This window comes from Rhinatrema bivittatum, chromosome 3 (assembly GCF_901001135.1).
Source record: "Rhinatrema bivittatum chromosome 3, aRhiBiv1.1, whole genome shotgun sequence".
Lineage (NCBI taxonomy): Eukaryota > Metazoa > Chordata > Amphibia > Gymnophiona > Rhinatrematidae > Rhinatrema > Rhinatrema bivittatum.
Genome location: NC_042617.1, coordinates 70,823,960 through 70,838,475, shown reverse-complemented (window position 1 = coordinate 70,838,475; position 14,516 = coordinate 70,823,960). Strand labels below are relative to the sequence as shown.

Below are 14,516 nucleotides of genomic sequence, written 5' to 3'. Positions count from 1 at the left end.
GGAAGCGAAGGAGAATATTAGATATTTTATTATGGAAGTACTTTGCAAGTTCTTCACTTTTTTTTTTTTTTTTTTTAAGAGTTGTCTTTGTGGGAGGTGGTGGGGGGGGGACGGGGACTTAGTAAGGTCTGCTACATAAGACTTCCACTAGGAAGTCTTATGGCCTGAAGTGGAGGAGGTTTTCCGTGTGGTGTGAGTGCCACAGCTTGGACCCTTTCTCCTGCTTCACACAAACTGTTTGACTGCCTCCTGCACCTTTCAGGCGCTGGCTTAAAGACCAATTCCGTTAGGGTGCACCTGAGTGCTGTCGGTGCCTACCACCAAGGTGTGGATGGTTCACCCATCTCAGTGCAGCCCATAGTAGGTCGCTTTATGTGGGGTCAACTGCAGTTGAAGCCCCCCCTGCGACCTCCCACTGTCTCCTGGAACTTCAATGTGGTGTTGGCTTAGTTGCGCTCCTGTGACCTGAAGTATCTGACCTGGAAGGTCTTCTTTTTGGTTGCGGTCCTTCAGCGCACAGAGTCAGCAAGCTTCAGGCCCTAGTGACATATCCACCTTACACAAAGTTCTTTCATGATAGGGTGGTTCTGCGCATGCATCCTAAGCTCCTGCTGAAGGTGGTGACTGATTTCCATCTTAAACCAGTTAGTCGTCTTGCCCACCTTTTTTGCCAAGCCTCATTCGCACCAGGGCGAATGAGCTATGCACAGTCTGGATTGCAAGAGAGCCTTAGCCTTCTACTTGGAGCGAAAGGCAGGCCATAGGCAGTCTACACAACTCTTCATCTCTTTTGACAGGAATAGAGTAGGAGTTGCGGTTGCTAAGCAGACCTTGTCCAACTGGCTGGCAGATTGCATTTCTTTCTACTATACTCAGGTGGGTCTGTGACTTGGGGGCCATGTCAAGGCTCATTCTGTCAGAGCCATGGCAACTTCAGTGGCGCACTTGAAAGCGGTCCCCTTGGAAGAGGTTGCGATGTGGAGTGCCCTCCAACTTTTGCCTCTCACTACTTAGACAGGGATGGCTGACGCGATATCTGCTTCGGCCAGTCTGTCCTCTGGAATCTTTCAGCTGTAGAATCCAACTCTTGTTCAGGGCCCATTTTTTGGTTTAAGGCTGTCTCCCTCTGTTACCAACGACACCAGCGTTGTTGTGCCTATTGGTACCAGGTTGGGTGCTTGTTAATCTTGCTGCTTGTTCGGGAACAGCCTGTAGTTAGGGGGATTCACCCATGTGTGAGGACTACCATCCTTCTTGTCTTTATTTATTTATTTTATTTATTTTGAATTCTTATATACCGACATTCCTGTAAAAAATACAGATCATACCGGTTTATAGTGGAACATAACTGCCGCTGTGGGGCGTTACATTGAACCTTAAACAATTAGAGCAATAGTACATTCGAAACGTTGGAGATAACATTAAATATTAGCGCATTAAACATTGATTATTAGAACGTAAGAACAAACGAAACGTATGGAGAAACTCTGGAACAATTGCAAACTGTAAGAAGCTTAATGCGGAAGCTTAATGAGAAAGCAGAGTTGTTTACCTGTAACAGGTGTTCTCCAAGGACAGCAGGATGTTAATCCTCACGAAACCCACCCGCCACCCCGTGGAGTTGGGTTTCTCCTATGTTTGTTTAATTTTTCGTAATTCTATGTTAGAAGACTGAAGAGAGGGACCCCCAAGTGGATAATGGCATGTTGGGCATGCTCAGTGTACCAGTCAAAGTTCTAGAAACTTTGACATAAGTTTTCTGTGCTGGGCTCCATCGGATAGTGGCACCCGTGTGTGAGGACTAACATCCTGCTGTCCTAGAATACCTGTTACAGGTAAGCAACTCTGCTTTTTCTGTTGAATTCACTGTGCTCTGTGACTTCAGTCTCTTGTGCTGTCCTTTCTCATAATATTTGAAATTTGAAATGCTCTGGGAAATGCCACTATAGAGGAAGACACCTCTCTGCGGTATACTTGGATATTTCCGGTTAACATTCAAAGAAACAAAATTGATGATTTCACTGTCATCAGATTGTCAGTATTTTGTGCAAATAGATACTTGCATAGTACTTGCAGTAAAATCATTAATCTCATTTTTTTTCAGCACTGTTGCAAAGAAAGCTCACATGTTATCACAGAAACTCAAAAAGGAAGGAAAGCTATCTGCATGTTTACTTACATCCCTGCTGAACTGTAGGACTTTGGAGGAGATAGATCATGTGGTTAGTATATATATGTGTATATATAAATATATACAATTTTCAAACATTTTGTTAGTAGCAAAGTGTATTTTATGGTACCTTTTTTTATATATTGTAGTATGCACCTTTTAAAACTGGAAGCAAAGGCACTAAAGCCCAAAGAGCCAGACAGCTTGGACTAGAGTCTGCAGCTCTTGCTCTCCTTGAAAATCCAGTAGAACTTGAACTGTTTTCCTTTGTGAAACCTAATATTAAAGGTGAGTGCAGAATCCTAGTATAGTTTTATTAAATGAGAACATCTTGTTTTTTTATTCATTTACATAGAAACAAACCATAATGGGCTGTGCTTGCTGTAAAGGAATCTTGCATGCTTGAAAAATGTTAATGTAAATTTTCTTTATGCCAAATTCCTTTGTGTATCTGTAATGCACTTTGGAGGTAATTTTCAAAGGAGTTATGCTCGTAAATGTTGCATACTATCAAAGCAATTTTCAAAAGCCATTTATTCAAGTAAAGTGCACTTAATGTGAGTAAATCCTATGGATAATTCAATGGCATATATTGTAGCAATTTTCAAAAGCCCACTTACTCAAGTAAAGTGCATTTACATGTGTAAAACTCAACTTTACTTGAGCAAATGTTTTTTTAAAATTAGGCCCATAATGATTATGATGGTGGTATGGCTGTAGACATTGAATATGGTGACAAACATGGTGTTTGAGATAGAATAATAGCGACATGCTATGGAAAACTGCATTGGTTCTTGTTGCTCTGGCTGAACAAGTTTTAAAAATTGAAAAACTGGCCATTCAAGTACTCCTGCCAAGCCAGCAAGAGTAGGTTAATAGTCTAGTCTATGCTGCAGGTAAGGGAGAGGAGAGCCATGGTGGGTAAGGATACTGGGAGGGGGAAACATATGGGAGGAAGCAACACAAGGATGGATGCTTGAGATGACTAGAGTTTTGGCATTCTTTGTTTTATATTTTCCATCATAACAAAGACATAATTATGAGATAACCTAGAATATATAAGTAGATAAGTACCACAAAGGCCAACTAGTCTGTCCATTTCCTTATATCGTGGGGTACTGCAGACTATAACATAGCAACATAATAGATAACAGCTGAAAAAAGACCAGTTGGCCCATCCAATTTGTTTAGTTACTCTTTCCATACAGCAAGGATACTATCCCTGATGTCTGCTGCAGCAACCTGGCTACTTGTAGGATATTGCTCCTACAAGCGTTTTTCCCGCATTTGTTTTCTCCCATCCTGGGTAGATGAGCTGTCATGCAACACCTTAGTGCTACCGCTAAAACCCACTCAGAGTTAACCCTGTGGACACTTATGGTCCTGCCAAGTATTGCCTAGGTCATCTGAATCCGTGCATGTGCCCCTACAATGGCAATCCCATTAAGTGAATTCCTGATTGCCCATGGGCAAGTACCCTGCTCGTAAGCTATCATCTGGTGCTTTCTTAGGGACACTGAGACCCCTACAAAACCCTAAGAGTCACATAGTTCCTAGAAATGCACATACAGACCAAATACAAAAAATGCTGGGATTGTCAATCAGCAACAGGACAGAGCTAACAAATTAGAGTTTATTAACAAATAGCAAGGACAATGATCAGAAAAAAAATTTAATTTGAGAAAAGCAACAGAAAAATTAACAAGGATTCATATAGTTATTGCTAACTAGGATTGGATAAGTTCTTGGAGAAGTCCATTACCTGCTATTAGGTTCACTTAGAGAATAGCCACTGCCATTAGCAGTGGTAACATGGAATGGACTTAGCTTTTGGGTATTTGCCAGGTTCTTATGGCCTGGATTGGCCACTGTTGGAAACAGGATGCTGGGCTTGATGGACCCTTGGTCTGACCCAGTATGGCATTTTCTTATGTTCTTATGGTTTTTTGAGAGCCATTCTGCTTTGACATTGTGTAATACTGCCGGACTGTAGGTGGCACCATCGTATATAAGGTGGAGTTTTGTTTTGAAAACTTATGTCTCCATTTGCTAGGGGTGGGGGCAAAACCCAGGAGCCTGGACTGATCCGTGGTACTACAGGAAAGAAAATTATCAGCTAAGAAACTAATTTTCCTGTACTTTATAGCATCCAGATTCCATTTTAGGGGAAACATCCCAATCCTCCTTCCCTGGAGAGTGGGATCTAATGGGAACACTTCAGACTTACGATAATTAATCTTTAGCCCTGAGAAAAAGCCAAATACATTTATAGTATCAATAATTTCAGGAAGACTAGTCATAGGATTACCAATGAAAAGTTGCATGTCATCCATGAATAAGCTAAGCTTGATTTGCTTCATTCTGATCACAGTCCCCTGAAAACTAATCAAACTTCTCAGCTTTACAGCTAGGGGTTCAAGCACTAAACATATAACAGCAGTGACAGAGGGCACCCCTGCCTTGTTCCCATTTACAGCAAAAAGGAATCTGAAAGTACTCCATTTACTAATATTTGGACCAAGGGCTGAGCATATAAAAGTTGTTCCCATCGCAGAAACTGTTGAATTGCGCCAGAACCCACCACACATAAATGGGTACTTAACTCGGTCGAAGGCCTTTTTTGCGTCAAGGCTGGCCACAGACCCTCACTCTCTTTATTATGAGCAGTATGGATAGCTAATAGTGCCTTCAGCAGACTGGAAGAAGAGTGCCTATCTGAAATAAAACTGTCTGATCAGGATAGATGAGACATTATAATACTCAGTTTACCCTTTGTGCTAATATTGCTGCCAAGATTTTTATATCCTGGTTGAGCAAAGATATAGGTCTGTATGATTCAGGATTAATGGGATCTTTGTTTTGGTATCAAGACGATTGTAGCTAAATTATGTCCTAGAGCTTGAGCAACTGTAAACATTTCCTTCAAAGGTGTTAAAATACTATCCCCCAAAATTTTACGGAACTCTATACACAAACTCATAAAGGCCTTGTGACTTTCCCAGTTTCAAAAGCTTGGTTACATTTGTTTCTCCCCTTCCTCTATAGGAGCCTCCAAACTTATTTTGTCAGTTTGAGAGAGTTGCAGAAAATTTATCTCCTGGAAAAATTGTTGCAGATTTTCAAGTGAATGAGGCGGTCATGTATAGCGGTGTATAGAAAGATTGAAATGCCGCCAAAATGACCGAAGTACTCTTACAAGTTTTGTTTTGATATGCCAATTTGGAAATGAGCTTCAAATTAGCAAGCAATCTCCCCAATTTATTTCCCCGACAAAACAATTTATACTGGAAGAATAATAGGTTCTGCTTTGCTTTTGATTCCAGTATGCATCCAAATCACAGCGCACCTTGTGCATTTGTTCCTTAAGGGCCGGGGTTAGCTGCTGAATATGCGATCTTTTAAGCTGTGTTAATTCTTTCAGCATCTCTAATATCCGTTTGGATCTCTTTTATTTTTTATGTACTTGATATGCAATGATTTGCTCTTTCAAAACCACCTTAGCAGCATTCCAATATGTAAGGGCACTGATCTCCTGCGAATAAATAAAATCCCTGTACTCCTGCCATCTAACCTTAAAAATTGTACAAAATCCTTATGATTTAAGAGCACAGACATTTTCCAATGAGGGACATGTCCCCCTTGTTTTGAAATAAGGACTACAGATGTTATGTATGAATGATCTGAAAAGGCACCTCATACAAATCACAGGACTGTATCTTATAAAACTGTCTCTGTACAAAGCTACAAAGCTTAAATGCACCGCAGACTGTACTCTCTCCATTGCCGGTCCTACAATTTGGAATAAAACGCCCCCCAGTCTTCGCCAGGAACAATGTCCTAAGAAATTTAAGCAGAATCTTAAGACCATTCACATCTTAAGCATTCTCATGAACCTCTATTGATTAATCCCCCATTGACCTTTTCTACTCTTTCCCCCCCCCCAGCTCTTGCCCCGCCTCCACCTTCCACCTCCCCCCCCGTCCACTCAGTCTCCCTTTCCTTTAGCCTTTGCCCCCTCATTCCTTCTCATTGCTGCTCCCCTTTCCCCTTTTCTCACCTCCCTTCACTACCTCACTCCCTGTAATTGTAAATATATTTCAATGTCTCCTCTTGCCTATATACATATTTTTTGCACCTAGAATTTAATCTACATTTCTGCACCCAATAGTTAGTTCCCCCCCCTTTTTTGATTACTCCATCATGTATTTTAATTCAATGTTCCATGTTTACTGTAAAGCTTGTTGCTGCATTACTTTTTCTGTAAACCGATAAGATGTTCAAAACGATTGTCAGTATATAAAAACGTTAAATAAATAAATAGTCTATCCTGCTACACACATAATGAACGTGAGAATAGTAAGAGTATTCTTTACCCTCCTAGTGAAGCATATGCCAGCTATCAACTAAATGCAGCTCTTGGCACAAAAACCCCATATTTATTCCAGCCTGTTTTCTCTTAGGAGTTTTAGCTGGTTGGCAATCTATCAAAGGATTGTTGACAACCTTAAAATTTACCCCCATAATAAACAATCCCTTCCCAGGAAAGAACAGCAGTAACAAAAGAGGTGAAAAACTTGTGAGAATACTGATTTGGTGCATATACATTGACTAAAAGTACCTTTGTCTCATAGAAAGTTATCGCAATAATAATAATGCAACCATCTGGATCTTTAATTTGTTGCTCAGGATTGAATGAGAGATTCTTGTGAATTATAACAGCCATCCCTCTTTGCTGGGCAGAATATGAAGAGAAACAACAATGACCCACCCATTCCCTTTGAAACTTGGTGTGCTAGATATCTTTTAAATGTGTTTCTTGCAAAAAAGTAATGTTAGATTTATACTTTTTTAATTCTATAAGAACTTTTTTCCTTTTAATTGGGGAATGTAGGCCATCAATGTTAAGCGAACTTATAACCACACTAATCATTGCATATCCAATAGTGCATCATCTTATAATTAAATAACTCCTTACCAGGGGCTAACTCCCCAGCCTAAATCCTTCTCTCCCCCCCCATTATCATATACAAATGAAGTTATAGGACACATTATTTGTCCGTCAAGCTGACGAATGTACAAACACTGGATCAACTGAGTAACTGCCTATTCAATCTATACATCCTTCTCATCCCAAACATTCTCCACCATGCATACACATCCATACCCAATGCCACAGTGACCAAAAATATACTCCCACCAATCCATTCCCAAATCCCAGTAAAATATTCAATCCCTTATCCCAAGAATGAATGGACCAAGTGGCCCCTCCAATGCCGAGGTGTGTTCTGTCCTCTGCACTGGACACTGTGGCCTGTTCAACTCAAAGGATCTCCTGGAGCCAGAAGCTGGCTTTCATGGTACAAAGTTTTCTGGCTTCCTGAACTTCTAGGCATTCGCCTGCACCATGCAGCCACAAAAGGCAAAACTGATTGCACCAGTGTATTGTGTGTCTGAGCTGCAATAGCGAAGAGAAAAAAAGAAAGCTGTAGGCTTTCTAATGCTGATGCTGTATTGACAAGTGGTGCCAACAGATCATAAATTCCGGGACACCTCCAGTCTCAAGATAAACAATTGAGTGAGAGATTAGCCACTTGCAGACTGATTTCAACTGATTGCCAGAGCCATCTGCCTGTCAACAACGTGAACACTTCAGTTCAACTATCAAATGCATTTGAAAAATCATCTGTGATCAACCATCAAACAAATACTGATTTAATTAAGTCCTCAGATCCTAGTCTGGTTTGTCAACAAAAGCTTTAGCCTCTTTGCCAGTTGCAAGCACTTTGGTCTCTCCTTTCCGATGAAGCTGTGTGCAGTAGGGAGTGAACTCTTTTCTGGAGGTGAGAACTTTAGCTGAGAAATCCGGAAAGATGAGAAGCTTGCTGTTTTTGTATTACAGTATCTTGGTCTTGCCATACACTGCAAATATTTTTGCTTTGTCAGTGTCATTGAGGTACTTAACGATTACTTGTTGGGGCCGTCTTGATCTGAACTTCCTGCCCCCAGCTCATGTGCCCGCTCCACTAGAATAACTCTGCTTGCTGCATCAACATTCAGTGCCTTAAGTAGCCATTGCAAGGCCTCATCCTGTATTTTTTCAGGGACCCCCAAAATATACAGATTTACACCGGCTTCTGTTCTCGATGTTGTCAAGCTTTTCCTCAAGCATTTTATTCTTCTCTCGGAGCTTGGTGGTTACATTATCAATGGTCTCCAAGCGGTCATCGTGATCTTAGATTTTGTTTTGTATACTGGTAAGCACCAAATTTGTACTGTTCCAATTTGTCTCTCCACTCATCCACAGAGGACTGAATTTTCTGCAGCTGATTAGTGAGTGCAGCGGAAACTGCATGCAAGAACTCTTTTAGTGCGGCCTCTGATAGGCCTTCCATGGCAGGGCCTACATCCTGCACCATCTTATTATCAGCACTGGCAATTTTATCCACTTCCCATCTTTTTGATCAACCCGCCATATCTCCAGATTTTTTTATGATGAAATTGTCCATTCATTTGTATACTTAGGGAGAATGTTATTAACAGTAGGAAACCAGTATTATTAGCAACTATTAATGAATTCGCCACCAACTCCTAGAGAGTGAGACTCGGGAGCAACTGTTCAGGATGACATTATTGCCATGCTTCTTCTTTGCATTTTAACATTAGTATGTGTTGTGACAAGCTTCAGAGGATTTTGAAAGTTTGAGCAGTGCCTCAGAAGTACCTGGTTGAAATGAAAGGTAAATCTGGATATCATTGAAATAAATGTGATCTCATCCAGCATGAAGATATAATTTCCACAAATGGTTGAATATAAACATTTAAAGAGTATCGGTGAGAATACTGACCCTTGTGACGTTTCAACTGTAAGTTGTCAATCTGAAGAAGGAAAAGTCACCTATTTCTGCCAGTCAAAAAAACAACAAAAAAAACTAGTCTAAAACTGTCCCTCCATTTCCTCAGTCTTTTAATCAATTTAATAAAATATTATGATCCACGGCAGTGGTTCTCAAAAATTGTGTCGGGACACACTGGTGTGTTGCGATGTCCTGGGAGGTGTGTCGCAGGGCCAGCAGATGGCTGCCTTCTTACCAGCCCGGGTGGGAGTTGGTTGACATTTACATTGGGCTTGATGGGAGGCTACTCTCACTTCTTTCTCTTCTTTCTGGTCCAGTGAGCTGTTTCCTCCTTCACCCAGATCGGAGCGAGACATTACCAGCTCTGGCTCTTCTGGGCTTGATGGCACGCAAACTTTAACTTCCCCTGCTGAGTCTGGGAGAGATGCTGCTGATAATCTCTTCACCCTGTGAAGGGTGGGGGAAAGGAGGTTGGGGATGCTAGGAAGATGAAGGTGGAGTGGAGAGGGAGTGTGGGTGCTGCTGAGCAGGAAGGGGTGGGAATCAGAGGGCTGGCGAAGCTGAGCAGCCAGGGAGATGGGATGAAGGAGTAGGGAGAGTCAAGCAGGGGAGAGAGGGAGCACAGGGAAGAGGATGTGAGGGGTCAGGAATGCTGGGCTGTTATGAGTGTGAGCGGATGATTGAAAGGGAGTAATTGGGGAAAAGTGAAGTATGATGGAGGCAAGGAAGGGATGGGATGCAAGAGCCATAATATGTCAATTTTGTGAATGTGCATTTCTTCTATCTTTGCTTATTGTAGGAGGATATTTATTTATTTCGAGGCTTTTATATACCGAAGTATAGCAGATTGCCTTCACTCCGGTTTACATGGTAACAACATAGTACAATATAATAACATTGGAACAACTTATTATACTAGGAACGGTGTTCGGGTCATAGGTTTAAAGAGAGCAACGATTACAAACTGGAAATGAACATTTTTACAACTGACGAAATATGTATTTCTGTTTCTAGCTCTCCAGTTTTGCACTTCATACAGAGTGGCTTTTTGAGATTTCCATTCCAGGTTTTGTCTCCACATTTGTAATTTGTGGTCTTTTATTCTGTATTTGGTTAAAGTTGGATCTGTATGTTTGATTGAGGTGAGGTATTTTATTAGTAGGTAGGGATTTGTATCAATCTTCTTTGTTGCGTTTTCTCATTCTCAATAGGACATGCATAGGTGCTGCACTGCTGCCTTTTCATAGAAAGGGCTACTACTGTTTGAGATCTTGGAATTAGTGTTGCAGTGGTATGGAAGGTTTGCTATGCATGTGGAGGAGTAGCCTAGTGGTTAGAGAGGAGTGGAGGAGTTACCTAGTGGAGCAGTGGGCTACAAACCAGAAGATCAGGGTTCAAGTCCCTCTGCTGCTCTCGTGATCTTGGGCACATCACTTTACTCTCCACTGCCTCAGGTACAAATTTATATTGTAAGCCCTTTGGGGATAGGGAAATACTTTTACAGTACCTGAATGTAATCTGCTTTGAAGTGGTGAAAAAAGTGTGAAAAGCAGAATATAAAAATCTAAAATAAATAAATAAATGTACTGAGTGGTGTTTTGTTTTTTTTTTCTTTTCAGTTTTGTATTTTCCAGTGCACCTGGTAGTAAGGGATTTTGTGTTTCTATTACTGAGATAGCACCTGAATCAGAATATCTTTTTTATATAGTGAGTTGTATTTGAAATATCCTAGTTCTGCTCTGCATCCATAGTTTGGGGATTTGGGGGGGGGGGTTCCTATGCATGCAGAGTATATGTTAACAGTTAGCCCTATGATGGGCAAGTGTTCAGTGTGTCACACCTGTAAGCATCATCTGCCAGGTGTGTCCCAAGAGAAAAAAGGTTGTGAACCACTGATCCACAGTATCAAAAGCAACATGTAAATCTAATATTGCTAACTAAGTTGTATTTCCCGTATATAAGAGCTAGTTTTTGTACTAAAACCTGGTCTAAAACTGGAATGGAATGGATCCAAACTATTTTTTTTTTCAATTATTTATATTCCACTTTTCAGCATTTCATAGAGGCTTACTGTAGGTATTACCCTATCTCCAGAGGGCTTAGAAACTGTTTGTACCTGGAGAGCTCCGCCTCAAAGGGTGAAGATGGCGGCGTGAGCCAGATGCGCATGATCGCTCCGTGTTTCTTCATACTTGTTACCTCTCCAGATGCCCTCTAAGCGTAAGGGAAGGGTTCGAACTTACCCCTTGGATTCTCCTCTTCCCTCCGGTCAGCGACTTATAACCAACTTTGCCTCTGGACAGGCTGCAGTTGAGGGGGTATTATACCCTGCTGCAATAACCGCTGGCGTTAATGATTGCTGACACTCCACTTTTGACCGCGGTGCAGGGTGATGATGTGACCCGTGCACCTGCAGGGGGGATCAGAGTGGAGTCTGGACACAGGCTTTTTTGCCTTCCTTGTCTCTCCTGGCAGTTTTGGACATCTCCGAGGTGGCTGTATGTCCTTCCACCTCTTCTCAGGTTGAGATTGAAGTAGTGCACGGAAGATCTTCTGCAGAACTGGCAAGAAACGTTCCTGAACCGGTCAGCTATGGAACTTCAGATGAGATTTTTCATCTTCCTCCCAAGCCAGTAGTTGTAACCCTTGAAACCCTATGGGACCTGGCTGCCGGGTTTGGCTGCTCCTTGCAAGCCTGTTAGGCGAAGATAAAGGACCTTGATACAAAAGTGGACACTTTGGAGGGGAAGTGGGAAGAGAAATATAGGAATTTGCAATCACAGATAAAGACTTTGGAGTCTCTTACCTCTGAAACTCAATCCTGTAATGTCAAATTGATTAAAGATTTTAATAACTGCTCTCGAAGGCTGGAATATCTAGACAATCACACTCTGCATGTAAATCTCCGATTTTTGAATTTCCCCAAGGTAGTGGGTGAACATTCCTACCGAACTCTTAAGAAATATTTCCTAGAAATATTACAGTTTGAGGAAGGGAAAATTCCTTCTATTAATAAATCATTTTTATTATCTGATGTGAATAAAAGAAGATCATCACAAGACCAAGGTCCTGAAGCCATTACAGATTTAACACAGTTTCTGGAAGATTCCACTGCAGAAGTTTATGAACGCTCAACTCTGCTTGTTTCTTTCATCTCCGAGCAGGAGTTGAGTGAGGTGATGAAGAGATATTTTAAAAATATCTCTGTTCTCTTTTATGGGCAGAATATTCAAATCTTCCCAGATTTTGCCTGTTACCCAAGAACGAAGACGTAATTTCCTTGCTCTCCAGCCTCGGATCACTTCACTGGGGTTTTCTTTTGAACTAAGGTATCCTTGTAAATGTATAATTAGTTCCTCGAACAAATGTTTTGTTTTCTTTTTTTCCAGAGTAGCTCAAATCCTTTGGTAATTCCAGGAGTATAGTGCCTTTTCTTCCTGGAGAAACTGGGTCTACCTAGATCCAAGATATTGTGTAGCCTTCTCTCTCACGTTAAGCATATTTCTTTGTATATTTGATTCCTATATCTCTCCCTTAATTTTGCCCCCTCCTCTATTTGTTTTTCTTCTGTGAAAATGACTTATTATTAATAGGACTAATTGCTTTGTAAACTGTTTCATTTTCTTCTCTTTGATAAGTCATTTGATTTTCTGAAGTAAGGTATTGTCTTGCTTGAATTGATGAAATTAATAAAGAAAAAAAGAAACTGTTTGTACCTGAGGTAACGGAGGGTAAAGTGACTTTCCCAAGGTCTTAAGGAGCAGCAGTGGAATTTGAACCCTGGTTCGTGGCCCACTGCTCTAACTCTAGACTACTCTTCCCACTACAATCTTCTGCTTTTACTCCTGCAATTAATGATCAAAAAACATAATGGAAACATAATTTTCAGGGACGTTTTGATCCAGAGTTAACGTCTTTTTTTTTTTTAAATTTTAAAGGCCAAATTGCTGCCTATTTAGAGATGGTGGAAAACTCCCTTCTAATAATGATACACTAATTATTTTAGAGATCCATACTAATAGCCCACGTCCAAGGGTTGCAAAGGTTAAAACTTTGCTTGAGGCATTGACATTGTCTGAAAATATCATCTTGGAAGCCCAGATAAAAAGTATTCTATGCATTAAAAAAGATTGAAGGAAGACCAAATGATTTCTAGCATGATTTAATGGTGAGGTGAAAGAGGCAGTTAAAGCCAAATGGGTATCTTTCAAAAAATGGAAAGCAGACGCAAAAGAAGAAAATAGACTAGAGCATAAGTACTGGCAGGTTAGATGTAAAACAATAGTAAGAGAAGCAATGATTTAAATATTTTCCTTTTGTTTCTTTTTCTTTTTGAAACCAAAGGACTAAGTAACACCTAAAAGTGCAGTTGTGGGTCGTTGTAAACAGTGAAAATTGTAAAATCTCTGAAATTGAGTGAAAATCTGAGAAGAGATGTTTTTTCTGTCTTTCCTATCTTCTCTGGTGTTTCACTGGGTGTTGAGCAGGTGCACTACTACAAGGCACTGGAGCCTGAGGGTGCCATGTGGCTATCCTAAGTCTTATTCCCTGCTGGGGGCTTTGAGAAGAAACGCTGGCCTCCAGCTCTGAAACTCTTGGAACAGTTGAAGCATCCGGCTTTATCAATGTGCGTGCCCCAGTGTGGTGAGAGACAAAGCAAAGTCTGCAGTTGACCAAGTCCAGCTGTCTTTGCAGGGCCAGGTCCAGCGCCATTGGCGCAAGGTCTCTTCTTGTGTTGCTGACACAAGGCCTATTCTGGCACTACCAGTGCACATCAAAACAAATGCCATCAACACCAATGCAAATCAAAACAGATGCCATCAACATGAGTACCCTGGTGCTGTCAGCACAAGTAAAGTCAGGCTCTATAGAAATGTAGTCCCACTAGAAGGGACTGCAAGCACTCTTGAATCTGGCATGACAACAACACTATTAAGTGCTCTTTAGCTGGTAATCTTAGTCTATTTTTCCCTTACCCAGAGCAGGTTTGGCTGGTGGAGGAAGGTCAGGGACAGCGACCAAGTCTACAGTTAGAAGTCCTGGTTTTCATCTGCCCCATGTTACCCTGTTTCTGTGGGTATATCTAGTAAAGCAGCTTCTTAGAGTCTCATGAGACTGTCCCACGGGGATGTACCATTTTTATTCTCAGAAGAAGGTATATCTTCACAAACGCCTCTCCACATGCCACGTCAGTCCATGGATCTTGTTTCAGAGCTGGCGATTGCTTAATTGAGAACCCAATAACAAGGCAGGCAGTCTTACATTATTCCTTCTACATGTTTTTACATACTCCAAGGGGCAATCCTTTCGCCACCCCAAGCACCTCAAAGGAACAGGACAATCTAGCTGCTTTCATCGAGGCAACCTCTCTTTTTGCACGCAGGGCCACCTGTTTTACAGAGTGGAATGACAGGGATGAAATGTCCTATTAGACCAGTATCCTTCTGCATGTTTTGAAAGTGAGGTCTACAAGAACTCCAGCAATTCCCTCA

At 41.3% G+C, this 14,516-nt stretch overlaps 1 protein-coding gene across 3 annotated transcripts in view; it reads left to right on the top strand.

Moving 5' to 3' along the window:
• The window catches only part of SRBD1 (S1 RNA binding domain 1), a 593,419-nt gene that overhangs the window by 93,938 nt on the left and 484,965 nt on the right, over positions 1-14,516 (top strand). For all 3 annotated transcript variants that reach the window (XM_029593347.1, XM_029593346.1, XM_029593348.1), the window contains 2 exons: positions 2,105-2,222; positions 2,320-2,458. In XM_029593347.1, coding sequence (XP_029449207.1) covers positions 2,105-2,222; positions 2,320-2,458 — 257 coding nt within the window. The remainder of the gene's footprint in view (positions 1-2,104; positions 2,223-2,319; positions 2,459-14,516) is intronic.